This window comes from Psammomys obesus, unplaced genomic scaffold, assembly GCF_907164565.1.
Source record: "Psammomys obesus unplaced genomic scaffold, mPsaObe1.curated_primary_1811, whole genome shotgun sequence".
Lineage (NCBI taxonomy): Eukaryota > Metazoa > Chordata > Mammalia > Rodentia > Muridae > Psammomys > Psammomys obesus.
The window spans coordinates 1,484,343-1,508,852 of NW_026585580.1; the positions used below are offsets into that span (position 1 = coordinate 1,484,343).

The 24,510-nt window shown below is 35.6% G+C and overlaps 1 protein-coding gene across 10 annotated transcripts in view; it reads right to left on the minus strand.

Annotated features, from left to right (window-relative positions):
* Rims1 (regulating synaptic membrane exocytosis 1) overlaps positions 1–24,510 on the minus strand; it is a 434,736-nt gene that overhangs the window by 143,991 nt on the left and 266,235 nt on the right. For all 10 annotated transcript variants that reach the window (XM_055606030.1, XM_055606022.1, XM_055606016.1 and 7 more), the window contains 10 exons: positions 18,476–18,543; positions 16,188–16,298; positions 14,903–15,002; positions 11,098–11,221; positions 7,911–7,957; positions 4,916–5,028; positions 3,301–3,431; positions 2,630–2,801; positions 2,370–2,523; positions 1,271–1,342 (listed from right to left, as the gene is read on the minus strand). In XM_055606030.1, coding sequence (XP_055462005.1) covers positions 1,271–1,342; positions 2,370–2,523; positions 2,630–2,801; positions 3,301–3,431; positions 4,916–5,028; positions 7,911–7,957; positions 11,098–11,221; positions 14,903–15,002; positions 16,188–16,298; positions 18,476–18,543 — 1,092 coding nt within the window. The remainder of the gene's footprint in view (positions 1–1,270; positions 1,343–2,369; positions 2,524–2,629; positions 2,802–3,300; positions 3,432–4,915; positions 5,029–7,910; positions 7,958–11,097; positions 11,222–14,902; positions 15,003–16,187; positions 16,299–18,475; positions 18,544–24,510) is intronic.

Below are 24,510 nucleotides of genomic sequence, written 5' to 3' on the forward strand. Positions count from 1 at the left end.
TCAGTTCGATGTGGCAAAAAAAATAAATCTATAAGCATTTTTTAGCAATTCGATTTCTCTAAATTTTGCAATTTCATATTCTATGAAAAATTCTGTTAAGAACGTATGTAATTACTATGGTCCTTTAAGAATAAAAACAGCAAATAGATAATGTTATCCGTTACTGTGCAGATACCTCTCTTATCATCAAACCCAGCTCATAGCACTGTTTGATTTAATAATATTTGCTACTCTTTATACATAGGCACTTTCTCTGGATGACAGATAAGAAATACATGATTTGAGAAAATTCTCTGTATTTTAATCTTATTTTGAATAAAGTTCATCTTTTCAAAAAAAAAAAAAAAACAGTCAAATCTCTCACTAGTGCTGATCCTGTGAATTTTCCTAAAGCCTGGTCCTTAAGAAATGTGCATCCCCTGTGCAGACATTGCGTAGACGAAGGACCACATGTCTATATTGTTCTAATGAAGTGCCTTTAATTAGCCGCATTCACATATTCCAGAATGTCTCCTTTCATTCTCACTTGAACATTTATCTCCCCTTCACTAGTTAAGCAAAGGGAATCAGACAGGGCCGACGGAAAGGATGTGTTTCCTGATTTTATGTTCTTTTCTGACAACTCACATGGGAAGATGTAAATCTAAACTTTCAGTGTCACAAAAAATTACCAACTTATACAAAGACAAGAACACACACAGATCAAAGGAATATTGACTCTTTTGGAGAGCGTTGTCTTACTCCAAAACATATGCACAAACTAGGTGTAACTAGTGAGCACACCACAGAAGCAGGAGGAGCTACAGCCATGCCACATGCAATTTTAAACCCTGCCATGCACCTTTCTCAGTATATTCCATGGAAGGCTATGGTATTTTGAGAAACGGGGGGAAGGAAAATCATAGAAATACAGTATAAAACACAGGAGAATGGAATCGGATGTAATAAAATTAACAGTATCCTTTCAAAATGATGTCCACATTTCCACTCATGCTCAGAGCTTTGTGAAATAGTGATTTTGGGTTTAACCTACTTAGGCACACTTCCAAGAGAGAGAGCCTGACTGTATCAAGTAAATGGGGAGGTGAATTCAGAGATGCTAGTCCATTTTAAACATTAACAATTTGAAACACAAGTCACCATGGAATAACATAATAATGATGTTTCTGCGCTAAGGACTTCCTCCAGTTCAGTGTCCTGAAGGAGCCTGGAAGTGAGCAGCGGAAACAAGCAGAGACAGGGAGGCGGAGCCATGCTCTTCACCACGCACCTGGAGGCACTACTCCAATACCATCATCAACCTCAAAATCTGAGATGTCACTATCACTGATTCGCTGAGATCCTGCACAACAGTAAGGCAAACAGATACCTCCGTGTCGACTTGGTTTAAGACATGCAAAGGACATTGTTGCACAAGAATAATTCAAAATAAACACTGGTCTGATCTTTTTTCTTCTAGAAATGTTTGTTTCAAAAAGATAATTTTTTTTCAGATTCTTTTTTTCCCAGAGAAAATTACACGGAAAGGCTTTGATGGAATAAAATTTGACTTATATCCTTCTTTATTTTAAATGCTGTAGTGAGCAGAGTGTGAAGCACACCTGATTCACCCTGATGGGAACAGCGCCAGGCTGAAGCGACAGGTTCAAAGGCCTACCTTGGCAGCCATGTGGCATGCTCAGGGTGCTTTATAAGCACCAAGCCCATTATTAAAGTACATGTTTGTTAAGCCGTAATACTGATGAATATTAACCTGGATAAATTATCAGTCAGGGAAAATGCTGACATGTGTCACTCAATGCAAAGGCAAAAATTTGGATTCAGAGCATCAAGACAATGCTTCTAAGTTTTCATCTATTGGAGAACACATTTACTGATAATTAAAAAAAATGTATATATATATATATATATATATATATATATATATATATATATATATATATTACACGGAAAAGGAATTTCCTAATGGTCACATGAATAGTAATATATTCATAATGTCATGGTTTAAAATATATATATATTTCTTATCACTAAGATTAAAATACCCTAGAAATGGTAAAGCAATCATGACTTCGGTGTAGCAGCCCATTACTAACGAGAGAAACAATCATTGCATCGGTTAGGCCCTTGATGACTCAAGCAATGTGACTGGGCTGCAACCCAGGACAATTTTAGCCTTCATCGATTACTCTTTTATGCCAGATATTATATTATTTTACTGTGAAATAATTTTTTTTTTTTTTTTTTTTTAAAAAGAAGGTTGGCTGAATCTCGTTTAGAGAGCTGAACAATGTTTCCACGAGGGTCAGTCCATCAGCCGAACCCGGCGCGGTGACGACCCTCCACTAAGTGAATGGAAAGGGACGTACTTTGCAGCTTCTTGCTGGAGCTTTCTCCGTGAACGTGCCGCCGCGGCATGAACGGTGATGGCTGAGGCAGAGGTAGTGAAGATTCGTCATGCGTCTGGAGTTTATACCAGTGGGGCTCGTCGTCTAGAAGTGCCGTTTCCAACTCTATGAGGATCTGGAAAGGGAGTTCTCAAGTGAAACACGACCCGCGAGGAGGACCCGCGAGCAACGCCCGGGGCGAAAGCCAGGGCGAGCCTCCGACCCCGCCCTCTGCACGTCACCTCTCCGAGAAACTCGCTTTCTTCGTCCTGCACCCGCGGCTGATCCCACACGGTGATTTCTAACATCCGCTCCCGGAAATCTCTGCGGTGGACGTGCGAGTAGACGAACGTTTGATTCCATTTGGGCTCCAGGAGCTTCTTGACTGTCTTGGTCCTCCTTTTACTTTTGTCGCTGGAAAATAAAGTGGTTCCCAAGTGAGCCGGGTGGACTGCGGGCAGGCCGCCCTCTGCGGCAGCTCCGTGCAGTTTCAGTCCGCCCCATCCTGGTACTGTTTACTTTATAACATCAAAATCTAAATGAGCCCGTGGGGATTAATATTTTCTTAATTAATATTAAATGTGCTTAATATTAAATATTAATTAACAATATTAATGTTTTTCTTAATTAACGTTGTTTAATATCACTGATTGCGGTTACAAATGCAAGCAGTGGTCCCGACTGTAGATACCTACAAAAGTACATTTTTCACGAAGTGCCTCTACTAATTGACATATTTAAAAGTACCAAACTATTTTCAAGTAGAAGGCCTGAGACATTGTCTTATGGAATAATGAAGTCTAAACCCCTAGAGAGAATTGGTTATTACATTTAGAAAGTATGCCCCAGAAAGGAAATTCTGCCTCTCCCATGAATACAGCATCTAGTCAGCTTTTCGGAAAACGTGTACTACCTTCTATCGGGAAGAAAATACATCTTTACATAAGGGTTCCTGGGACGCCCGTCTACTCTAGGGGGTAGCTCTGTTGCTTGTAGGACATTTACAATCAGCTGATGTCCCACTTTATCGTACCACAGCTTCACCTAGGAGAAAGTCAGAAAAACAATTTATCAAAGTCCGGAGGTAATACGATTTTTAAGTAAAATAGCAGAATTCTGTTTAAAGGATGATGTTTTCACTTTAAGCACAATAGAATTACAGTGACTGGAAACCATAAGCATCAAGAAGTTAACTTTTCTCCTTATGAATAACTTTATGTCTAAATCACAATGGGCCAATCTGCAGTATCACGTAAGTATTATATCTTAAGCTATGGAAATACAACTAATCCTTTTTTTTTTTTTTAATTCTGGGAATAGTATAAAGTCATTGTTATATTTTTTTATATCAAACACAATAGTTGGTGATCATCACTTGCTTTATTTTAGGTGGATTGGAAGTACTTTTTATGCCAGGTAGTGGTGGAACACACTTTTTATCCCAGCATTTGGGACAGAGGTGAGCAGATCTCAGAGTTCGAGGCTAGCCTAATTCAGAGAGTTAGCTCCAAATACCAATATTCGTTTATTTTTTAAATTAATTACAGTTTAATCACTTTGTAAATCAGCTGTAGCCCCCTCCCTCATTCCCTGGCAATCCCACCCTCCTTCCCTCATCTCCTCCCTAGTCCACTAATAGGTAAGGTCCTCCTCCTTCTCTTCCCTCTGATCCTAGCCTACCAGGTCTATTAGGACTTTTGTCTTCTTTTGTGGTCTTGTAAGGCTGCTCCCTCCACCCCATCAGGGGGAGGTGGTCAAAGAGCCAGCCACTGAGTTCATGTCAGAGACAGTCCCTGTTCCCCTTACTAGGGCACCCACTTGGAGACTGAGCTGCCAAGGGCTACATCTGAGCAGAGGTTCTAGGTTATCTTCATGCATGGTCCTGGCTTGGAGTATCTGGCCTAGAGGTCTTTTCTGAGAATGATACTCCGATTTTCGTTTTTAATCTATGAGCTATTCATAACAGTTGGTCAGTTTATTTCTCCAGGGTTCCCCAAGTTAGAGAGTAACCCCACAGGATAGCCCGGTTTGAGCATTGTCTGTGCTGTCTTTTCACGAACAAAATGTGCTAAGAAGTTAATGATATTTTTAAAAGTTTAAGTTTCTCAGCTCCAGACCTCATAAAATGGTTAAGAAAATAGAAAATGGATATATATATACATACATATATATATACGTATATATATATGTATGTATGTATGTATGTATGTATGTATGTATGTATATATATCGATTTACCCTGGAAAATACATGTAACATACCAAAACTATAAATATTTTCCCAAATGCTACCATTTAGCAGTTAATGTTTAGAACACTTGTCACGGTGTAAATACATAGTAAAAAATTCTACATAAATATGTATGAATGAAGAAAACGATGAAGAAGTACACAAAATAATGATGAAGTTGGTGATAGCGTCAAACGACTCTATGCATTCACTGGAGGCTAAGGGAAACCAGACGATTTTTAATGATGCATTCAAAGAACAAATCCTAGTGTCATTAACTGTGTATAAAAAGTACATACGGAGAGTTGCCCTGGTAGGACCTGCGGGGCATCTTTCAGAGCTCCAGGGCTGGTTGGAGAAATAACAGAAATGGCAGGCCTTTCCATCTTCTGGGATTCAAAGGAACTTGAACCTGAAATGAGAATCAAAATGAACATTTGTTAATGTGAGGAATAAATTCTTGAACCAATTGGTAAATGTACCTGTAAAAAAAAAAAATCTCTGTAAAGAAAGCCATAGCTAACACTATTGGCTATACAATTTACTTGTCATGGGATAGTTTTAGAGACTTCTTTTATGTCTTCTTTGGTGATTTATATATTTTAAACGATATATTACGTTCATTTGTTTCGACAACAAAGATATTACGCACATTTTTGAATGGCATTTCTCTTTATCGGCTCTGTCATAAATTACACCAATGAACAAGTTTTCTGAATTGGTGACAAGGAAGATGGTGCCTGTTGTGTTAATTAATGTGGCTAATGAGCCTTTGCTATTCAGTATCTACAGTAACTCACTAATATGCATGGATACGGAACATAATTTATGAGCCAGATTTAAATTCAGATGCTATTCTTTTATAGTAAGATGATATCTCTTACACTTTATCTTAAAAATAAATCTCATAGACTCCTGAGGATCCTATTTTTCCTTAACACACTTCAGGTAATTTTCTTTGCTTTCATGTTGCTGTACCCAGGCACATGCAGAGAAATAGGATGCTATGAAATACAATCACCCTGTTAGGTCCTTGAATACACATTCACTCAAAACTCAGTAAGTGCTTCAGTGAGAAATACTGAGGAATCCCAAAAAAGGCATGCTATCAACACAGTTCTTTTCTACACTCTGAGAACAGAAGCTGTGTCAGCAAAATGCAACGACTGGCTGAGGAAAACTGCAATGATGCAGAGAGATTGGAGCATTTCAGGTCCAAAAAGGTTATTTCCCCTTTCTTAGACTATCTTAAACCCCGGAACAGTCACTCCTTGACCACTTCTGTGACAAAAACCAACATCCTGTGACTAATAGGTAAAATCTTTGGCATCTAGCTTTAGGCAACACCAAAGGGAATAATACCTTCAGATAGCACCTTGACCTTATAGAAAAGCTTCCTCTATCTTGCTGTAACTGCCTCTCTGATTCATGACTTTCTTTGTTGTGTAAAAACTATACAACTTCAGAAACCCGCTTCCATGTTGGAACATGGAATTTGGAGTAACGGAAATCTGTGTTCCCAGACCATGTTCATGCAAGGTGACTACAGAATCAACTATCTCCTATTCACTTTAAGAAGAGAGCTATGTCTTTTGTGTCAACAACTCCAAAGTGAGGTTTAAATGAAGCTATTGCACCATTTTTTTTTTGTCCCCTGAAAAGGAGAATTTCAACTCCAAGAATTAAACTATAAAATGTAGTTTATCTTTTAGCAGGTTTCTTTAGCTTAACACCAATAACCTTCTTAGGTTTTAAAATACTGTTGCTTGTGATAACACTGGCTTCTAAAAATAAGATTTTTTTCAATCTTGTCAAGACTCCTATCATTTATGGAACCTCCCCCATGTATCTCTTGATACTGGTCATCAGAAAGCTCAAAGCCAAATCTGGGTCCAGCTCCAGCGGGTATGGGAACATGATGGAATGGGTTTTGTATGGTAGCTTGGCCACTGGTTCTTTCTTCAGCATGGTCATGTTCTTCTTTCCTTCTCATCGCTAGTTTCCCTTAAATCAACCGAGTTTTAAAGTCATTTAAGCTGAATTCTGTAATAATACAGAATAATACCTAGAGAATCAAATGCCATCTTTATCTAAATGCCAGTCATATCCAGGTCATAAACAGAAGAATTCCAACATCTGCAAGCATCCTTGTACACAATCTGATCTTATCTCATCCTGAGTGACTTCACTTACTATGCAGACACTTCCTTCACTGCTATACACTAACAGCCGTGTCACACTGCCATACTATGCCCATGGACTCGTAATAGCATACGGGACCCTCTTCTGTGATGGTATGAAAATTATTTATTAATGTGTCTGGACTGTTTCTGAGACTGACTGCTGCTTATCAATCAATCAAGTATTCCAATATTTATTTTGTTCTGGCTATTGTTTTCTTGAGGCAGATTCTCACCACCAAGTAGCACAGGCTAATCTTGAGCCTGCAATTTCCTGCTTCTACCTTCCAAGATACTGGATTGTAAACCTGTGTCCTAACACCCAAGCCACAATACATTATATATATTTTTGTGTGTACAGCGAACAGATTTACTACTAGTAAGAATGCAATATCAGTCCTAATAAGAGGCATAATCAGGTCTCTTCTCAGATACCAAAGAGCATGCCTGGTAGACATGGTCAGACATTTCGGTAACATGATTTCTTATGGGGAAGCCAGTTAGCATCAAAGGGGGTATTGGCACCATACATCCTCCCCTCCCCCACTCCTTTTCTTTGTACCCTGACCAGGAATCAGAGAGCCTGGCTGCAATCTCTTGATGTGAGACCTCCTCCCATCTTCAGAAAACTGTAAGAACAGAACAGCCTCCAACTCCTGCCATTCAGGCTCTGACTCTCTAGAGGCCTGGCCTTGCCATCTACCTCTGATCTCCCCTTGATGCTCTTTCCATGCTGTGATCTCCCTGCTACCTGTTCATGGAGCTGATAACTCTTCTAATAAACTCTTTACTCTCAAGTAATCTATCCAAGTGTCCCTCTAAACACCTGCCCCAAACGTAACAGTCCCGATATAACAGCTGAGCTTTAAGAAGATCTTGACTGTATGTTAGGAAGGATATTGAAACAAACATTTTTGTGTGGCCACAAAAATGGGCAAAAGAAGAAAGTTCTTGGTTAAGAATAACATTTGACTTATTATGGCTGCAAAATTTGGCACTAGTGAAGACAGCCAAAGAGTAATATTAATTTATTCAAACGACTTAGGAAAACAATGAATCTTATTTTCTAATTTAGTTTAATATATTTTTAATAACAAGGAAATTCTATACTCACTGGACTCCAGGGGAGGATGGGAACTCTCAGGGATCCGGGGGATGTCACTAAAAGAAACAGGCACAGTGAAAATCCCACTAGGCAAATTACCCTACCTGAGGCAACCACACCCCATTTTAGTTCAGTGAGGTGAAGTAAAATGGGTCCTTTGGGTCTTTAAGGATGTAGAAATGAAGGAGAGTTACTATTTAGGTAACATCTAATGTGCGTGAATGCCAAACACCACGTAAAAGAAAACCGCAATAAAAAAAGAAGTTTTTATATATTTAATAGCAAAACATTTTAAAATGACAACAATCAGGCTAATATTGTGGATAACATCACCACAATATTTTTACTACCAAAACAGCAGTTTTGGAAATTAAAAAAAAAAGATGTTAAAGGTAATATTTTATTTCAATTCTAGAAAATTAAAAATGACACAAATTTTACAAATAGGTAATATGCTTTACAAACACATCTGAAAGAGTTTACTGAGTGAAACAGATGAAAATATCTTGTCTTAATAAAATGAAATGATGAGCATCATGGGCAAAGTTAAGAAAATTAAAAGGATGAATTGCTTTGAAAATTAACAATGATTCAAGCTTGCAACAAAAAAATCCAAAATACTTCACGTATGTGCATGTAATATATGTAATATAGACATGGCACATGTAATATAAATGCAAATATATGCCCTTAAAGAGATATATATCTCTATACTAAAGTTTGCTGAATAAAATGGCTGTCGCACTATATGGTTAAAGTGAGTTGTGAGAGCACCCATTTCTGACTCAAATTACTCTGAAAAAAATATTTAAGGTCACTTCAGGTTAGTCTATCCACTGAAACCTTCATATCTCCTGGGCCATCTTGGTTTTAGCATCATACTGTAGAAGAGTACATTGCCTCTCCTTTTACAAAATTATTTCAGTAGTAATTTAAGGATATTAATAATATGCAAGCATTAATATGACATATTAAAGCAGACTGGAGTTATTGTCTGAGAATTATCAGCATATCGATTAATTATTTTAATCACTTACCTTACAACCTAAACTCACTTGGATTATTTTTACTTTCTTGTTTTCTCTTTTTGTTGTTGATGCTTCATCATCACTTTTTGTGCTAACTCATTTTATAATTAACTATATGTAATTTTTTCTAAGATGATAAACCCTCATGCTGCATATTTTATAAAATATATTGTATCATATATTTTAATGTAATTACCAATTTCTATAATTTTTATAAACTTATAATTGAGGTAACTTATAATTGAGATTACTCTACAATTCCTTTTTTTTACAGTGACAATTTCCTCTCCATTCACCTGAATAAATGGATATGGGACATTTTTAAAAATTAGGATGATGAAAATTTTAGAAAAAAAAAAAAGCTATTGAATAATCTTACATAGCCAGTTAAAATTTCAGAATCTGTTACTCTGAAACATTTTTATGTGCTCCTGAAAGGAGAACCAGGGGAAAGATGCTTTCAAACTTCTAAAGTCCTTTTGAGCCAATTTAACATTAATTACTTCTGCAAGATTTCCATACACACAGCTCCACTCGTTAGTACAAGCTTTCTTATTATTTCTACTTGCAAGTCTGTGATCAATAGTTTTAATAATGATCAGAAGCATAAAAGTCAAGGACACTGTGTTTAAGTTTCCCCAAAACATCTGAAAAGAGCATATGCTTTTAATTGTTATTAATCAATGGTTACATCTACAATGATTCCTGAAATCATTATGTCAATAAGTTAAACAGTATTAAACATTGTTGATAAATACAACTAGAATTATTCTTGTAATGTATATGACAGCTTTGATGTTTATTCAAACATAATCTTCAAAGTCATACCTCTCTGTATTCCACACTCCATGATGGGCTAGGGCTTGATTATATAGATGATTATTTGAGAGGCATATACATACAAAAGCAAGAGAATATTACTGCTATTCCAGTCTACTTTAATTGTCTGTTCTCTTAAGTCATGGTAAATCACTATTTTATTTGAGTATTCTGAAAGCATTATATATCTCCAAAATATTAGGATTTTTGTGTTCAGGATTTAAGTATAATTTTTTTATACTTTTGAGTATTTTTTTCCCAATTTACTTACCTCTCTTTCAGTCTCATATGTACCTCAGCACTAAAACATATAGCAGGTAAAACTAGCATAAATTATGATGTTATTTTAAAAGCCTACATGGAAAGACATAATGCTTTTGGAAATGTTTTCAATGTTTATTTGTTGTTACCATTTACTCGGTTATAAACTTGACTTCATTTTAGAGTTTTATATATTAATGCTCTGTGAATTATGGTTATACATTGTAATTCCATCAATAGTAGAATGATTATATTTTCTTCTCTGCTTTGCACTGACATATACTCATGGAAACAATAAAAGATAAAGTTACCAGTTTTTCAACATAAATTTCTCAAATCAGAGTTCAGTAATATATTGGCAAATAGATATAAAAGTTATTTGCCAGGAATAAATTCAAATAGTGAGCTCACAATAATGACATAGTTCAAAATGTCTACTAAAATTTGTAGAATGGTAAGTAAATTTTCATTCTGGACTTTGTGAGTTTATTGAAAGAAGCTAACGGTATAGGGACCTGCAGGCAAATACAGAGAAATATTCCACTGTCTGTAGATTACTGATTCATGTTTCAAAATGAAGTTTTAAAAATAACATAAATTATAGCAATTCAAAATCCAAATATTCAATATTTCCTCGTTGGTTTTAAATAAAACCTGAAACCACAGTTTCCTAAGTAAGTGGAAAAATATTTTCTGTTTTATAGAATAATAAGCTAGTAAAGATTTATAATATCAATTAAATGTCACAAGATGAATTGACCAGTTTTTCCCTTAAAGGAAATAGCACTGATTATATAAGAAATTAAAAAGATCAGCAATCACTGAAAGACAATTTTTGTTATATTTCACTTGTGAAAAATATATATCAATATTTTATACTGATCTATTGTGGATCTTCTAGCACATAGGGAAAATCAGTATTCTAATTTTAAAAGTTAAGAAGAGTTTATCATCTATTATATATGCCCATAATAGATTTTAAAAGCTATCCATGTTAACATGTACTGTATGAATGTAAAATTTCTTTGTAAAACCCTGCTAATACATGTAATTTACTAAACTTAAGAAGTAAGTTTTTTTAGCCTTACCCAATAGGCCTTGAAACAATAATTTCAACTTGAGGTTCTGATTTTGATTCTAAAATAATGTTGTAAACTTCTTCGTTTGTTGCTCCCGGCAGGGGTTTACCATTCCACTCTAGAACTTCATCCCCTTGAATTTAAAAAAAAGGGTATTTTTTTACCTTATATATTCTGTTTATTTTTCTTATCTTTTCTCTTTTTTTTTAAACAAAGAAATGCAAAACATATACCAATAATTGAAAACTCGAGGCTCTGCTCTCAGTAGCAAAATGACTTGTCATATAATGTCAGCTAAGTGCTTCTTCTAAACACCTCTTCTAACCACCTCTACTTTTTTCTTTGGTTTTCCTCCCCAAATAATACTGGTCCCTGAAAATAGTCCAATTCAAAACTGCCTTTATCTTTTTAGACATACCAGAAATAATATAAAAATAATCTCATGCTATGGGATGGAAATTAGCACAGCCTGTTTGGGAACAGTAGAACCAATGGTTAGCAGCATCGTCTGGAGTAACGGAATCTAGTCAATGTAGGTGGTTCTGCATGTGAAGGGTTCTTAGCAAGTGAGCGAAAGTTCTGTTATAGTTGCAGTAAAAACAGCAGTGAACACTTTCTGGCATGAATTTTCGAGCTCTAAGTAATGTTTTCACCTGAGGCACAACAGAAGAAAAACGCATGGAGGGATTTGAATTCATATACGTAGGTAACATAACATAGGTAGTAGCCATGGCAGTTACAAAGCAAGCAGATGTGAAAAAACTGTTGCATGACAGTTAACCCCCTTCCAGATGTTCAGAACACATACACTCTGCACAGAGCATGTAGTGCATACTAAAGTAATGATAGGAGGTATCTGAGACAAGAGAGAATTATCATAATACCAATTTCTTTTTGAGAGAGCACCATATCAATGAAGGACCGAAATATGATATTCCATGAAAAAAAAAAAAAAAACACTAGAGTGACTGACGGTTGTTATTTTAACTCCAGCTTTAAAGTATGTGGTTTGAAGACAAAGATTTGTTTTCATAAATATGTTAGCCCTTAAATGCTCCTCTGCCAGGACCCTCCACCTCACAATGGGAGACTCAGGTGAGCTGGCCTTGTGTTAGTGATCTTTTGAGGTGCTTTACTTTTTTGATGTTCTGTTGTTCTCAGCATTTTAGGTACTAAAATAATTAAGGTCTTAACAATATTCACTGTTTAATAATATCATTGCACACGATATTATTAAGGTAGCTGCAAATAGGAAGTTTTTAGATTTTGGGTATTTTTACAACAAATGGAAAAAAAATTCTTGAAGTAATTCTTATTTTCTAAGTCATTCTTTCCTTCAAAGTAAAAAGCATAAGCACTGCTTAGGCTAAGCTTTTCCAAAAACAAAAAGCAACGATAAGGTTATTATAAAAATTTAAGTAAGTTTTAATAATCTGACCTAAAAAATTTCCTAGAAATATTTTCAAATATATTTCACTGATAAGAAGAAAAGGAAAACAATTACATATTTGTAATATGCTAGCAATATTCAAAAAGTTTTTTGACCAAAGAGACAAATTTTAACTTCACAGTTCATTAGATATATCTCTCTCTATATGTATATCTAATAAATTACACATAATTAAATATGGTTCATTAGACATATATACTTAATATATATGGGCATGAACATTCACACAAATGCTGGGAAAATACTTTGCAAAATAGTACTTACCCTGATAATTCCTATTATATCTTGTTCCATCACTTTTTTTTAAAAAAATTATGAATATAAATAAATTGACTTTAATACTCAATAGTGGGTTGCAGCCATTATTTTGCAAAAGTAATGCAAACTATTCTTCTTTACCAACAGTAATCTGGACACATAACTTTTAATATCAAGATAAATTAATACATAATTTATTTGTAGTTCAATAAAACTGAATACATGAAGTATTTAACGCCATTCACACCATTTGCTTATCTATGGATAATCACCTCAGGTAAACATCTATTCAATGGGGGGGGGAGATAAAAAACAGCACTTCGTCTTTATATTTCATAGTAAAAGTATAATAGAGAAACCAATACAAAAATAATTAAATAATGTGTTTCCTGCAACCACAAGTGTCCAGTGAGGAACAGTAGAGCCAGGTGGTACAGGGACATAGTAATTAGTTTCTACTCTAGGTGAAGTATCAAGGAACACTTGAACTATGAGCATTGAAGGATGAAAAAGATTGCCATGATTCGAGCAGGCTGACAGCTGGTGCTGATCAAGTCTTCTGGGGGGAGGGGTGGAACGGAAGCTTGCCAGGTTTTAGGTAGACTGGCATGGCCAGGGGGCTCTGTAGGCCCAGTGGGCAAACCTACAAAGCTTTCAATTGAAGAAGAGGATATGCTAGCAACACAGAGGGATCAGCAAGTGTGATGGTGTCGATTTTGTGTTTCAGATGGCCAAGCACAACAGCAGTGAACTGCACTGTCTTGAAAGGAAGTCACAATGTATAAATCTATGGAAGACTGAAGTAAGGTTCCAAGTTTTCAGTAAAAGGTAAAAAAAAAAAAAAATCACAAGAGATTTTTATCAGCTAAAGCTGTTTATATGAAAATAGAAGAGAAGCCAGTTAATAAATACAGTATAATGTATATCCAAGAGTCTCTATCATTGAGTCTACAAAAATTAAAAACAAAAGCATTTTTATTTTGTCCAAGTCAACTGCTTAAAGTAAAAATCATACTTGGACACTTTACAATTATTCCAGCTGTGCTTTACCATTTTATATTAATTTGTCAGGCACACAACTCATCAAGAGAGTCTTAAAGAAGTGGAAACGACAGAGTATATCATAGCGAACAACCAGTCCATCCACTTCTTTAGGAATCATCTGCAGAAAAACACTAAAAGATTTCAAAAGCCAATATACTGTTCTCATCCACAAATGCTTTCAGTAGCTACAGTTTGCAAGCTTTAGCTACCATAAGATTCCTGTACTTGTTTCAGATTTATTCTTGTGCCAAAGATCACCTTCACTGGCACAGGTACCCATGAACTACAGTGAAATCAACCAACAATGTTACCATGACTTCAACTAAAATTAAAAATAAACAACTTGTCAAAATAAAATTTAAACTGTGCTGCTATGGAATACATAGTACATTTAGTGTTTTACTTTTTTTGTGTGTGTCACTTAAGGCCATAGAGAGCCAATAAAAGGAGGAGGAAGTGGTGGTGGAGGAAGAGGAGGAAGAGGAGGAAGAAACGAAGGAGGTGGAGAAGGAAGGAACAGGTAGTGGAAAAGGGGGAAGAGGAAAGGAGGAAGAAAACAAAAGCAACCAAACAAACAAAAACACCCAGACACTACAGAATAGGCAACACTTAAATTAACCAACATTTCATTAAATAATCTGTAGGAATCATTATTATGATTAAGTTATGCACAAAACACCAGTTACTACCCCTAAATAAGTATTTTTTGACACATTATAAAAGACTTAGTTTTGTGGAATGCACACTTTTGCAAAGGCTAATCCACTTTGGCTTTAAAGTTTTGTTGTACTACTGTGAAGTTATTTATAAAATAAGCTTACTTTCATTGTTTTGCATCTTTGCTTTTACATTAAAATGATGCCTAATCTTACCATCTCCAAATTGCTACTTACGCACAAATACCTATAATAGAATCAATAAGCATGTGTACCAGGAAAAGAGCTGTAACCTAAATATTGCAGTAACTTGGTGACAACCCGCATAAACTACTGAACACAGACTGAAACCTATCAATTTATACAGAGACAAAACTTGCTTGTATATGAAAAAAAAAAAAATTACCTGCTCGTAGGTGTCCAACCACATCCGCTAGGCTGCCCTTCTTTACTTTGGTGATAAAAGCACCTAGGCGTCCTAAGTCCGTCATTTTCCCTCCAACCACCTGGATAATTACAGATTCATGAGTTCCTGACAGCCATTCAGAAATGCAGTCATTTGCAGAGCTGTGCATTGTCTTCTAATGTGCTCGCCATGCAGTGAGGGGACATTCATGAACTGCATTTGATTGAAGTAAATAGTAGTAGGACGTTATTTTAAAATATCATTATATTGAGGGTGACAATGGAAAGAAGTGTGTGCTGACTTTTTTACATTGTGCCAACAAACAAAGGGCACTGTGACAACGCACACTTAGAAGACAGAACTACAACTCCCTCGTCACAGTTAGTCATCAAGTTTGCACTGAGTTCATTAATCTTCCTTATCATACCTACCATGTGAATCAGCATATAGACATAAAGATATACCCCACTGTCCATAACAAAGGTTGGCCCCCATTATATAACTGAAATAAACCTTTGGGCTCAAATTTAAATGATTCAAGAGTCTCATGTACACAATTTTAAAAAGGTGGAGGAGAAAGGAGTGGGTGGAATAGTACTGAATGGTGAGATTGGTCCACAGTTCTTAGGAACATAGCTATCACACAGGATATATAAATTATATAATAGCAAGGGTAATTAACAGTAATGATCAACAAATGTAAGTGTGTAAATGAATTTTTATTAAGGCTCTAGTTTGTTTCATACTCAGGTCTTTCATGTTTACCAGGCAATGCTTCTACAGATGAGCTAAATCTATTCCCTAAATTAATGGCCAATGGTTCTCAAGAGGTCACACACAACAACAATATTTAAAGTAGAATCTTTGAATACTTATTTCAGAAACTTCCAGCATAATCATGTGATTTAACACAGATGTCTGGAAACACATGATGCAAAGTATGATGTTATGCATGTGTGTATGTGCACACGTATATAAACCATTCCATGACGCAAGATTATCTCTGTGAATCTAGCATTCTTATTTGGATCAGAAGACGATAAATGTGCTGAAAATAAACATTTCACACTTTTAACATTACTGCAAGTACTATTGCTATTAGGAAAGATTTCCCCTGATGATACTTTATGTTTCTGGCTCAACATTTAAGTAAAACTGTATTCACTGGGGAGGATTTATTTTGGGACAGAGAGGAAAATATTTAGAGCAGATTGAAGCAAACTCTGTGATTGCTGTCTGTACTGTACTTTATCAGGGAAGAGGCACTGTGAGCCAGTATACATACCTTCAGACCCAATAATGCACCTGACTCTTTGGGCATGGTTGTTCTTTTGTTAAGAATAACACGTCCAATTAATCGGTCTCCTTCTTTAGACGGCTGCCACGTTACAGGATGCTATTAAAACATGAAGCAGTTAGCAGCTAAGGAAGTCTTGAAAATAGCTCTGTAACGTAACTAAGTAATTTTAATAATATCGTTACTATACACAGAAAACCACATTTCAGTTGTTAATGCTGATAGCTTATGGGCTGCGTAGTCAGCCAGCCCTCTCTTGAATTACTCTGGCTTGCCTTACAATCTAATTTTAGGTTATGGTTATTTATATAACGGTATTACCACTCAGCAGATAGCACAACGAATCTTAACCTTAACAAGACTGTCATATGTCTGTAACGTAGCGCTCTGTCACAGTGCTGGACACTGGCAGTCAGTCACAGATCCCAGTCAGTTGTGCAATTTGGAAGCAACCAGCACCCTAAAATGTACTGTGCTGCAAAGCGATGGATTAAGTAGAATAGGCACATGAAACACATTTCAACAACAGTATTCTACTTTTAATTAATTATTGTGAGGAAGCGCACATGCCACGATCTACATGCGGAAGTCAGAAGACAGCTTATGTGAGTTCGTTCTTTCATTTCACAGTGTGGGTTCTAGGGATTGAGCTCAGGCTGTCAGACTTGATGACCAGTGACTTTACTGCTGAGCCATCATGCAACCCATCGAAAATAGTTTCAATTTACAATGAGCTAATCAGATTGCAATGAGATAGCTCAACATTACCTGGAATAGTGTAATTTTATTCGCTACATATTGACTCATTATTGAATGAATCTTTTTTTTTCTCTCATTCACATGCTCTATGGAAAATAATAACGGCAACATGGAAGTAGAATGTGTAATTATTGAGAAATAAAAAGAGAAAGGGTACAGAGAAAGGAAGGGTAAGAAATGGGAATGGAAGGCTGAATGGAATCAAAGACTATATGTGAGAATAAGAATGTCATGCTGGAAACTATTGTTCTGCACAACAGAAATAAAGTTTCAAAATAAAATCACATTTGTCTAGAATACAAACACGACTGGGAAGCTATTTATTGATCAACGCTGTCACTATGACAGATAGAGCCCGTTTTTTTAAGGTAGGACGGGTTCTATTTAACCTCATTTGTCCTCACCAGAGGCTGAATTCCTGCTGCTTTAATTTCACATATTTGAACTTGTCCTGACGAAAGTTTCCAAGCTCTCTCCTCCATCATTTAAAAATATTTTCTTCGGTCATTGGACTAGGTTAAGCATTTGTGTGACCAACAGGTAAAACCCATGCAGTCCAATAGACAGGACTCCTGAGTGTTTGCATGTGTATTTGTATGTTGTTGCGCACATGTGTTTTTCTCTGTGTTTATGTCTCTGGGTGTGTTCATTTGAAAATTTGTGCACCTATACATGTATGTCCTTATGTGTCAGAACTGAGTGGATCATGAAACTCTTCCTAACATGTCCAGTGCTCTATAAAAACACTCAAATAAGAAGAGGTTAAACTAGTTAATTAATCACAACTGTAACGGGTCCTTATCACCAGAAACGATGTCACCCAGGCTAATGTAGTCCTCCACCCTGGACAGTGCTCTCTCTCACTTCTCATTTGCACAAGCATTATCTCTGAAGAAATATTATAAATTCCATGCAATGGGAAACACAGCATGGAAATTCAACCACGGAGTAAACATTAATGTGTACGAATTTAGATTTAAAATAGGTGCCGTCATGTTATTTAAACATTCTTATGGGGTGGACTTGCATTTGTTGCTTTACAGAAGCTTTTCAGTTTTATGAGGTCCCATTTATTGATTTGATTTTAGAGCCTGTGCTGTTGGGGTTCTGTTCAGGAAGTTGTCTACTGTGCCAATGAGTTCAAGGCTCTTCTCCAAACTCTTTCTTTTAACAGGTTTAGTGTGTCTGGTTTTATGTTGAGATCTTTGATGCACTTGAACTTTAGTTTTCTGCAGGGTGATAAGTATGGATCTATTTGCATTCTCTACACGTAGATATCCAGTTAGACCAACACCATTTTGTTTTCTTAATTTAAAACTTGTTGATTATTTGGAGATAAATCCTCCTTTTGCTTCAAAGTGGTCCTTTCCAAATAAATTAACAACGGCTGTCATAAAATGTGTGATAGATCCAGAAAGATGATTATTGACTACCTAACAAAGGATAATCAATACCACATATAAAACGATCAATACCACATTTGAATCTTGAGCCATACCTGCTGTGAGAAAGCTTACCGAGCTAATAGGCGACGTTTCCCGGCTGTGCCACGTGGCAGGGTCCAACCAGTAGTAATCCAAGTCGCCTGTGCAGTGGGAAAGAGTGAAAACCGGTTAAAATAAAAAAAATGCACTGGCTTCAGCAATTGGGAGTATTTACATTCCAGGTTAGCACACAACTGGCTTGTGAAAGTCAAGGTGAGGATCACAGAAGTAAGTTAAAGAGTGATACAAATATACGTCATGCAATCAAGAGCTATCCTTTAGTGTTCTCAGTCATCCTAGAAACATTGACACAGAAACGTTGGACGCTACGGGTTCGTCTTTCCCGCCTTACCTCACAAACCTCTGTACCAGGCTCCAGCCTGCCATCTAGTGGAAGAAAGTTTAATAACTAAGGTTCTCCCTTTATACTCCCTCTGCACTATTTCCTATCTCTGAAAGTCATGTGGTTGTCTATACCCTCCTTCGTTAACTGAAAATACGGCACACATACCTGATAAATAAGCTACAAAGAACAGCGTAGCAAAAGGCTTCACCCAGATCACACTGTATTCAACAGTATTACCACGGCCATAAAGAACTTAAAAAAGCTCTAGCACTGTATACATGAATTTATAAGGATTTGTTTTAATGTTTGGTTCAAGTACAGTGCTAAAAGAAAAAAAAATAGAAAAAACGAACACTTAAAGGAAAAGCTATGTCTTCAGAATTTTATGAGATAAAAGGCCTGAGAAAACAGCATTTTAAGAAAAATCAAGTACAAATGACCTTCGTGTTTTAATACCAGGTCAACTCAATGAAAATGGTCTCTAGATGTAACTTCAAAGAGAACAAAAATTAACAGAGAGTTGGTAAAGTATGCAAGCAATTCCCAGCACACAGCTACTACTAGCTAACTGTTTGAAAAACACATTTGGCTTATAATTGCATCTTAGCAATAAAAACATTTTCATTGGAGCAGGCATGAGAGATATGGGAACCGAAGAAATGCAACACATAATAATTCCAAAATTTTGTGAACTCTGTAGTCATAAAATCCACTATAATAAATATTGAAATGCCATTTCAATATTTATAGAGATGATGGTAGATTCTGTGCAGGTATTAATGACAGAAGTGAGACGAGCAAGAAGTATTATCTTAAAACATTCATTATTTCATCTGGGATCCATATCTCTCTCAGAAATCATGTATTTGAAAGCATAGACGGTTCAATAACAAAGCTTGTGAATTTCTAAACAGATACAGAAGAGTTCCAGTTAATGAAATGTACAGAATTTCAAAAGTAAGGGCTTTTGTATCTTCTATTTACTAGCTGTTGAACTTCCTATGGTTATTTTCAAGTAGCAAATTATCAGTTTCTTTCAGAAAACAAACTGTAACGTGAACATTGAAGTATACTAATGTATTTACTGACAAAATGGTTATTGCCACTCACAAATGTTTGTGACCAATATCCATATAATCTGTAAAAAGAGCTGATGAGCGGTTAACACCTAACCCATGTTTGAGAGATCCACAGAACTACTGAGACTGTCAGGAGAGGTAGAGGAAAATCAATCCTTCATGGGATCACTAGTTTAAAAAAAATCTATACACTTGGACTCCTTCTTCCTGTGATGGTTCAAGTCTGTATTTGATTTCTTTTCTCCTAAATAAGTCTAAACACTCATATCCAGTGACTAACTTTGGACAAGAAAAAGTGTTCCTCAAATGCAAAGAACTAAAAGGCTGATGTTTTTGGTAAAATTCAGTGACACTCCTCAGATGAAAACAGGCCTTTCAATCATTGGTTTTAAATCATCTACAAGCTACTTAGGGAAACCATCTTGAATGAATGCTACAGATTTTCTAGCCATACAATTTGACGACTGTTGGTCGTACATGGTATTGGACATACATACTAAACGTTACTAGAAATGAATATGTAAAACTTCAATATGGTAACATATGAAACATGTTTTATAATATATCAAACCTCTTTGTATCCTGAACATGTTTTAATATATTCATGATCATCTATTAAACTGTACCATTTTGCTTTAAAATGTACGTAATAATAAAATGTAATTTTAATCTGTTGTTTCTTCCTCTCAGATAATGGAGTTTGTAAAATACTAAATTCATAAATACTAAAGTTTGTTCGTGTAATTTACATTTCCCTGTTATTGATGATTAAGAAAGGCCCAACAAAACTTGCTCCTAAAATATTTTTAAATGCTTCTTGAGAAAACATTTCTTTGATTACTAATAAAGGATTAAAGATATCAACTGCTGCAATTTAGAGGTTCAAAATGATAATAAATTTGATGATTCTGCTTGTAGAATAGATGTAACCATTTGGCTGCATATTCACTATATACCTCTAAAAACCTAATCCACTGTTATCATTAATAGGCAGCTCAGTATCCATGTGGGTTCCCTAGGAAGGGGAGAAGACACAGTCTCTGATATATACTCAGATGCCTGCTTCTTTATCACTTCTTCCTGGTGAGGTGACCTAACCAGCCCACAGAGGAAGAGGATCCAGGCAGTCCTGATTGGACCTGATAGAGTAGGGTTAGACAGTAGGGTGGGGGGAGAACTTCCCCTATCAGAGGACTAGGTAGGAGGCATAGAGGAGGAAGAGGGAGGGAGAGTGGGACTGGGAGGAGATGAGGGAGGGGGCTACAACTGGGATACAAAGTGAATAAATTGTAAATAATAGTAATAAGAAGAAGAAAAGAAGAAGAAATAAAAGCATATCAATGGGCAGCCAAGTTTATACATAGCTATGTTCAAAGTAATTTTGTAATTCTGAGCTTATTTTGTAGGATATTTTAAGGCAGGATAGCTCTCCACAACTTTGAAAAAGAAGCAAATTAAAGACAGTAAGCGTAGAGTTTTCATTGTAAGAATTTTCACGCAGTTTGCATTTTCAAAGCACAAATTTATATTCAATTCATAAATAATATGTATCATTTAAGTGGGACATGAATCTTATGTAAACAAAAATAAAATTAAATAAGTATGATTAGCATATACAATAAAGAGTTAGGATGTATTATTTTGATTCCAAATTTCTGTTGTCAAAGCACAATGGATCCCAATAAAACAAACCAGTATTATTAAACATAAATGCTCAAAATAGAATGTTTGATTGAGCATGCATATTAAAAAATTTTTTAAAAAAAAATGAAGTTTTCATTTAGTAAGTACTTAATACTTTAGTACTTGCCCAAGTGGAGTATATACATAGTGTGCAAGTATTGAAAGAAAAGTTATTCATCACAAAGGCGTGTACTAGTGAAGTATTAGCGAAGATGAACTTCATGTTCATGTTAAGAATACACGTAAGGCATGTTCTCACATCATCGGAAGGAATGATGACAACAGAGCTCACAAATTTTAAGACAGACTCTCAGTAACTCTGCATGATTCCCAACACAAGTTTATAAGTGTGTTTCCATCTCAAGAAACAAGCTGTTCTTTCTAAATAGACTACATGACTGTCACAGAGAAAACATAATCTCCACAGACCTAAAAATCAAAGGCAATATCCATCCTCCTACGTATTTCTTAAACCCCTTCAACAGGTTTAATCGTTTCGTCTAAACAGCGGTTCTCAAATGAGAGTCACATAACAGATATCCCATACTTATAAGGTATGTACATTACTATTCATAACAGTAGTAAAATTATAGTCAAGGAGTAGGAAGAAAATAACGTTGTGGTTGGGGATCACCTCAACAAGGACTATATTTAAGGGTCGCAGCGTTAGGAAGGTTAAGGACCACCGGTCTACAACAAAATGTGTGTTGAAATGAACCAAAATGAAGAGAAACCAAACTCTTTAAAAGTAGCGCAGGGCAGAAGTAAAATATGCAGTCTTCTGAATGTGTGCATGCCATTTATGCTGGATTGTAATTCAGTGGTAAGAATGGGATTTTCATTTACATAAGGGAAAAAAACACTCCCAACAGCATGTACCATGGCTAGTACCACAATAAAGGTCATTTGTGGTGTATTATGATAAAACGTACTCATCTAAATGTTTTGCGGGGACGTTTATTTGAGAAATTTCTTTTTATAGACAGGGATTAAAATCTGAAGCTGTAAATTGAGCCATGAAAATACTATTTTAGGTAGTTTGTTTATATTTTATTTCTCCTATAGTGGGAAGGTGCCCTGCTCCCAAATTAGATCAGTGGTACTATATAATAAAAAGTAAATACTTTGCTATACAGCAAAGTCCTCAATTTCATTTAATAGTCAATTGTAAGAAAGAATATTTTATAGGACTTATTTTTTAGTCCTCAAAGTCAGGTGAGAATACATGCTGTTAAGTGTAACCATTAATCACACGATCGGTAAAATACCAAAGACTATTTTATAAATATACACATCATAAAATTAGCAATTGTTATGATTTCATTAATATCTTTCATTATGGACAGTCTAAGTTCCTATGAAAGTAGAAATATCAGTCCTCAGATACGTCTTGGTAACTGCATTCAAACTCCCTAACAGGTTTGATGGCCCAAATATTTAAAGGCAAGTACTATAGAAAATCTCAAGTTTGTGTCCCTTGAACTCTAGACCTGAAGCACGGGGTCAGAGGCTACTTGAACCATCAATGTTTAGCGTGACCCTCTTTAATAATGATAATTATCTTAAAAAACCAACTCAGATTTAGCCAAGAAAAATAAATAAATGCAATAAATATAGGCATACACACAGAAGAAAGTATTCTGTCTTTGAAGACTTGCGTTACCTAGAGCTATTGGGGTTTTGTTAGAACAGTTTTTATCTAAATACATATTAAATAGTCTCTACCTATCCTTATATCCACAAAAAATGCAGCTGGCACCTCTCATCAACAAAGCTTCTTTTATGACAGATGAGACCCCCACAGAATCCACAACAGGTCAAAAATGGCGCCCATCCCCAGCTGACACGTCTATTGACACATTTGTACACCTAAGCCTTTGAGAACATCACAGAAGAAGGAACAGTAAGATCTTGAGAGCTACAGAACCAAGTCTGTTGTAATGTAGTGTCTTCTGTATACACAGGGAGCTGAACTCAAGACACCTTAACAATATGGCTACCTAAACAAGATCTACATTAATGACAATATCAGTTGCTATTGAATGTCTCTGGGAGAAATTTCACAGTCCCATCTCTAGATGAAGAGATAGAGGCAATTAATAGCTTCTCAGAGGTGAAGATCCACTCTTTTCCAGGAACAATGCCCCTGATAAGTTATCTAATCCAAGTGGCCATCTCTACACATACATATTTACAAATAACAGTAAATGGACTCAACAGCTTGTATTTATATATACGTATGTATATAACAATAATAATGGAAGAAATGGTCATGAATTTTGGGAGTCACCGGAGTAGTTAAAAGGGGATAGAAATTACATCAATACAGTACTGATGTATGACATTCTAAAAAATATATAAATGTAGGCATACAAACAAATAATAGAAGTATGGCTTTCCTATGTTTCAGCAGTCTTCTAAATTACCATCAAATGAGGTGAGTGTTTTAAAGAAAAATCTTCATTCTCTTGACATAGCAGCATTATTCCATGTAAGAGATTTTCCCAGAAAGGTGAAAAAAAAAAAAGAAATTTTACTTTTTATGGAAGCTATTCTCACTACTCACCCCTAAAGGTGTTTCCATCACAAATCATCAGAGAAACATAACTTAAAACAAACATCAAATGTCAACACTCATCTGTTAAAATGGATCTATATTTTTCAAGGTCAACATGGAAAAAAATGGAGAAACATTGAAATCTTTGTATGTACTGATAGGAGTTGAAGTTGGAAATGTTACTATGTAAAACAGTAATTGGGAAGTCCCTAAAATTACAAACACAGCTGTATGATCTGACCAGAACACTTCAGGGGAGATAGCCAAAATACTTGAAAACAGATTCTTAGATAGATAGATAGATAGATAGATAGATAGATAGATAGATAGATAGATACATACATACATACATACAGACAGACAGACATATATACATACATACATAGATACATAGATAGATAGA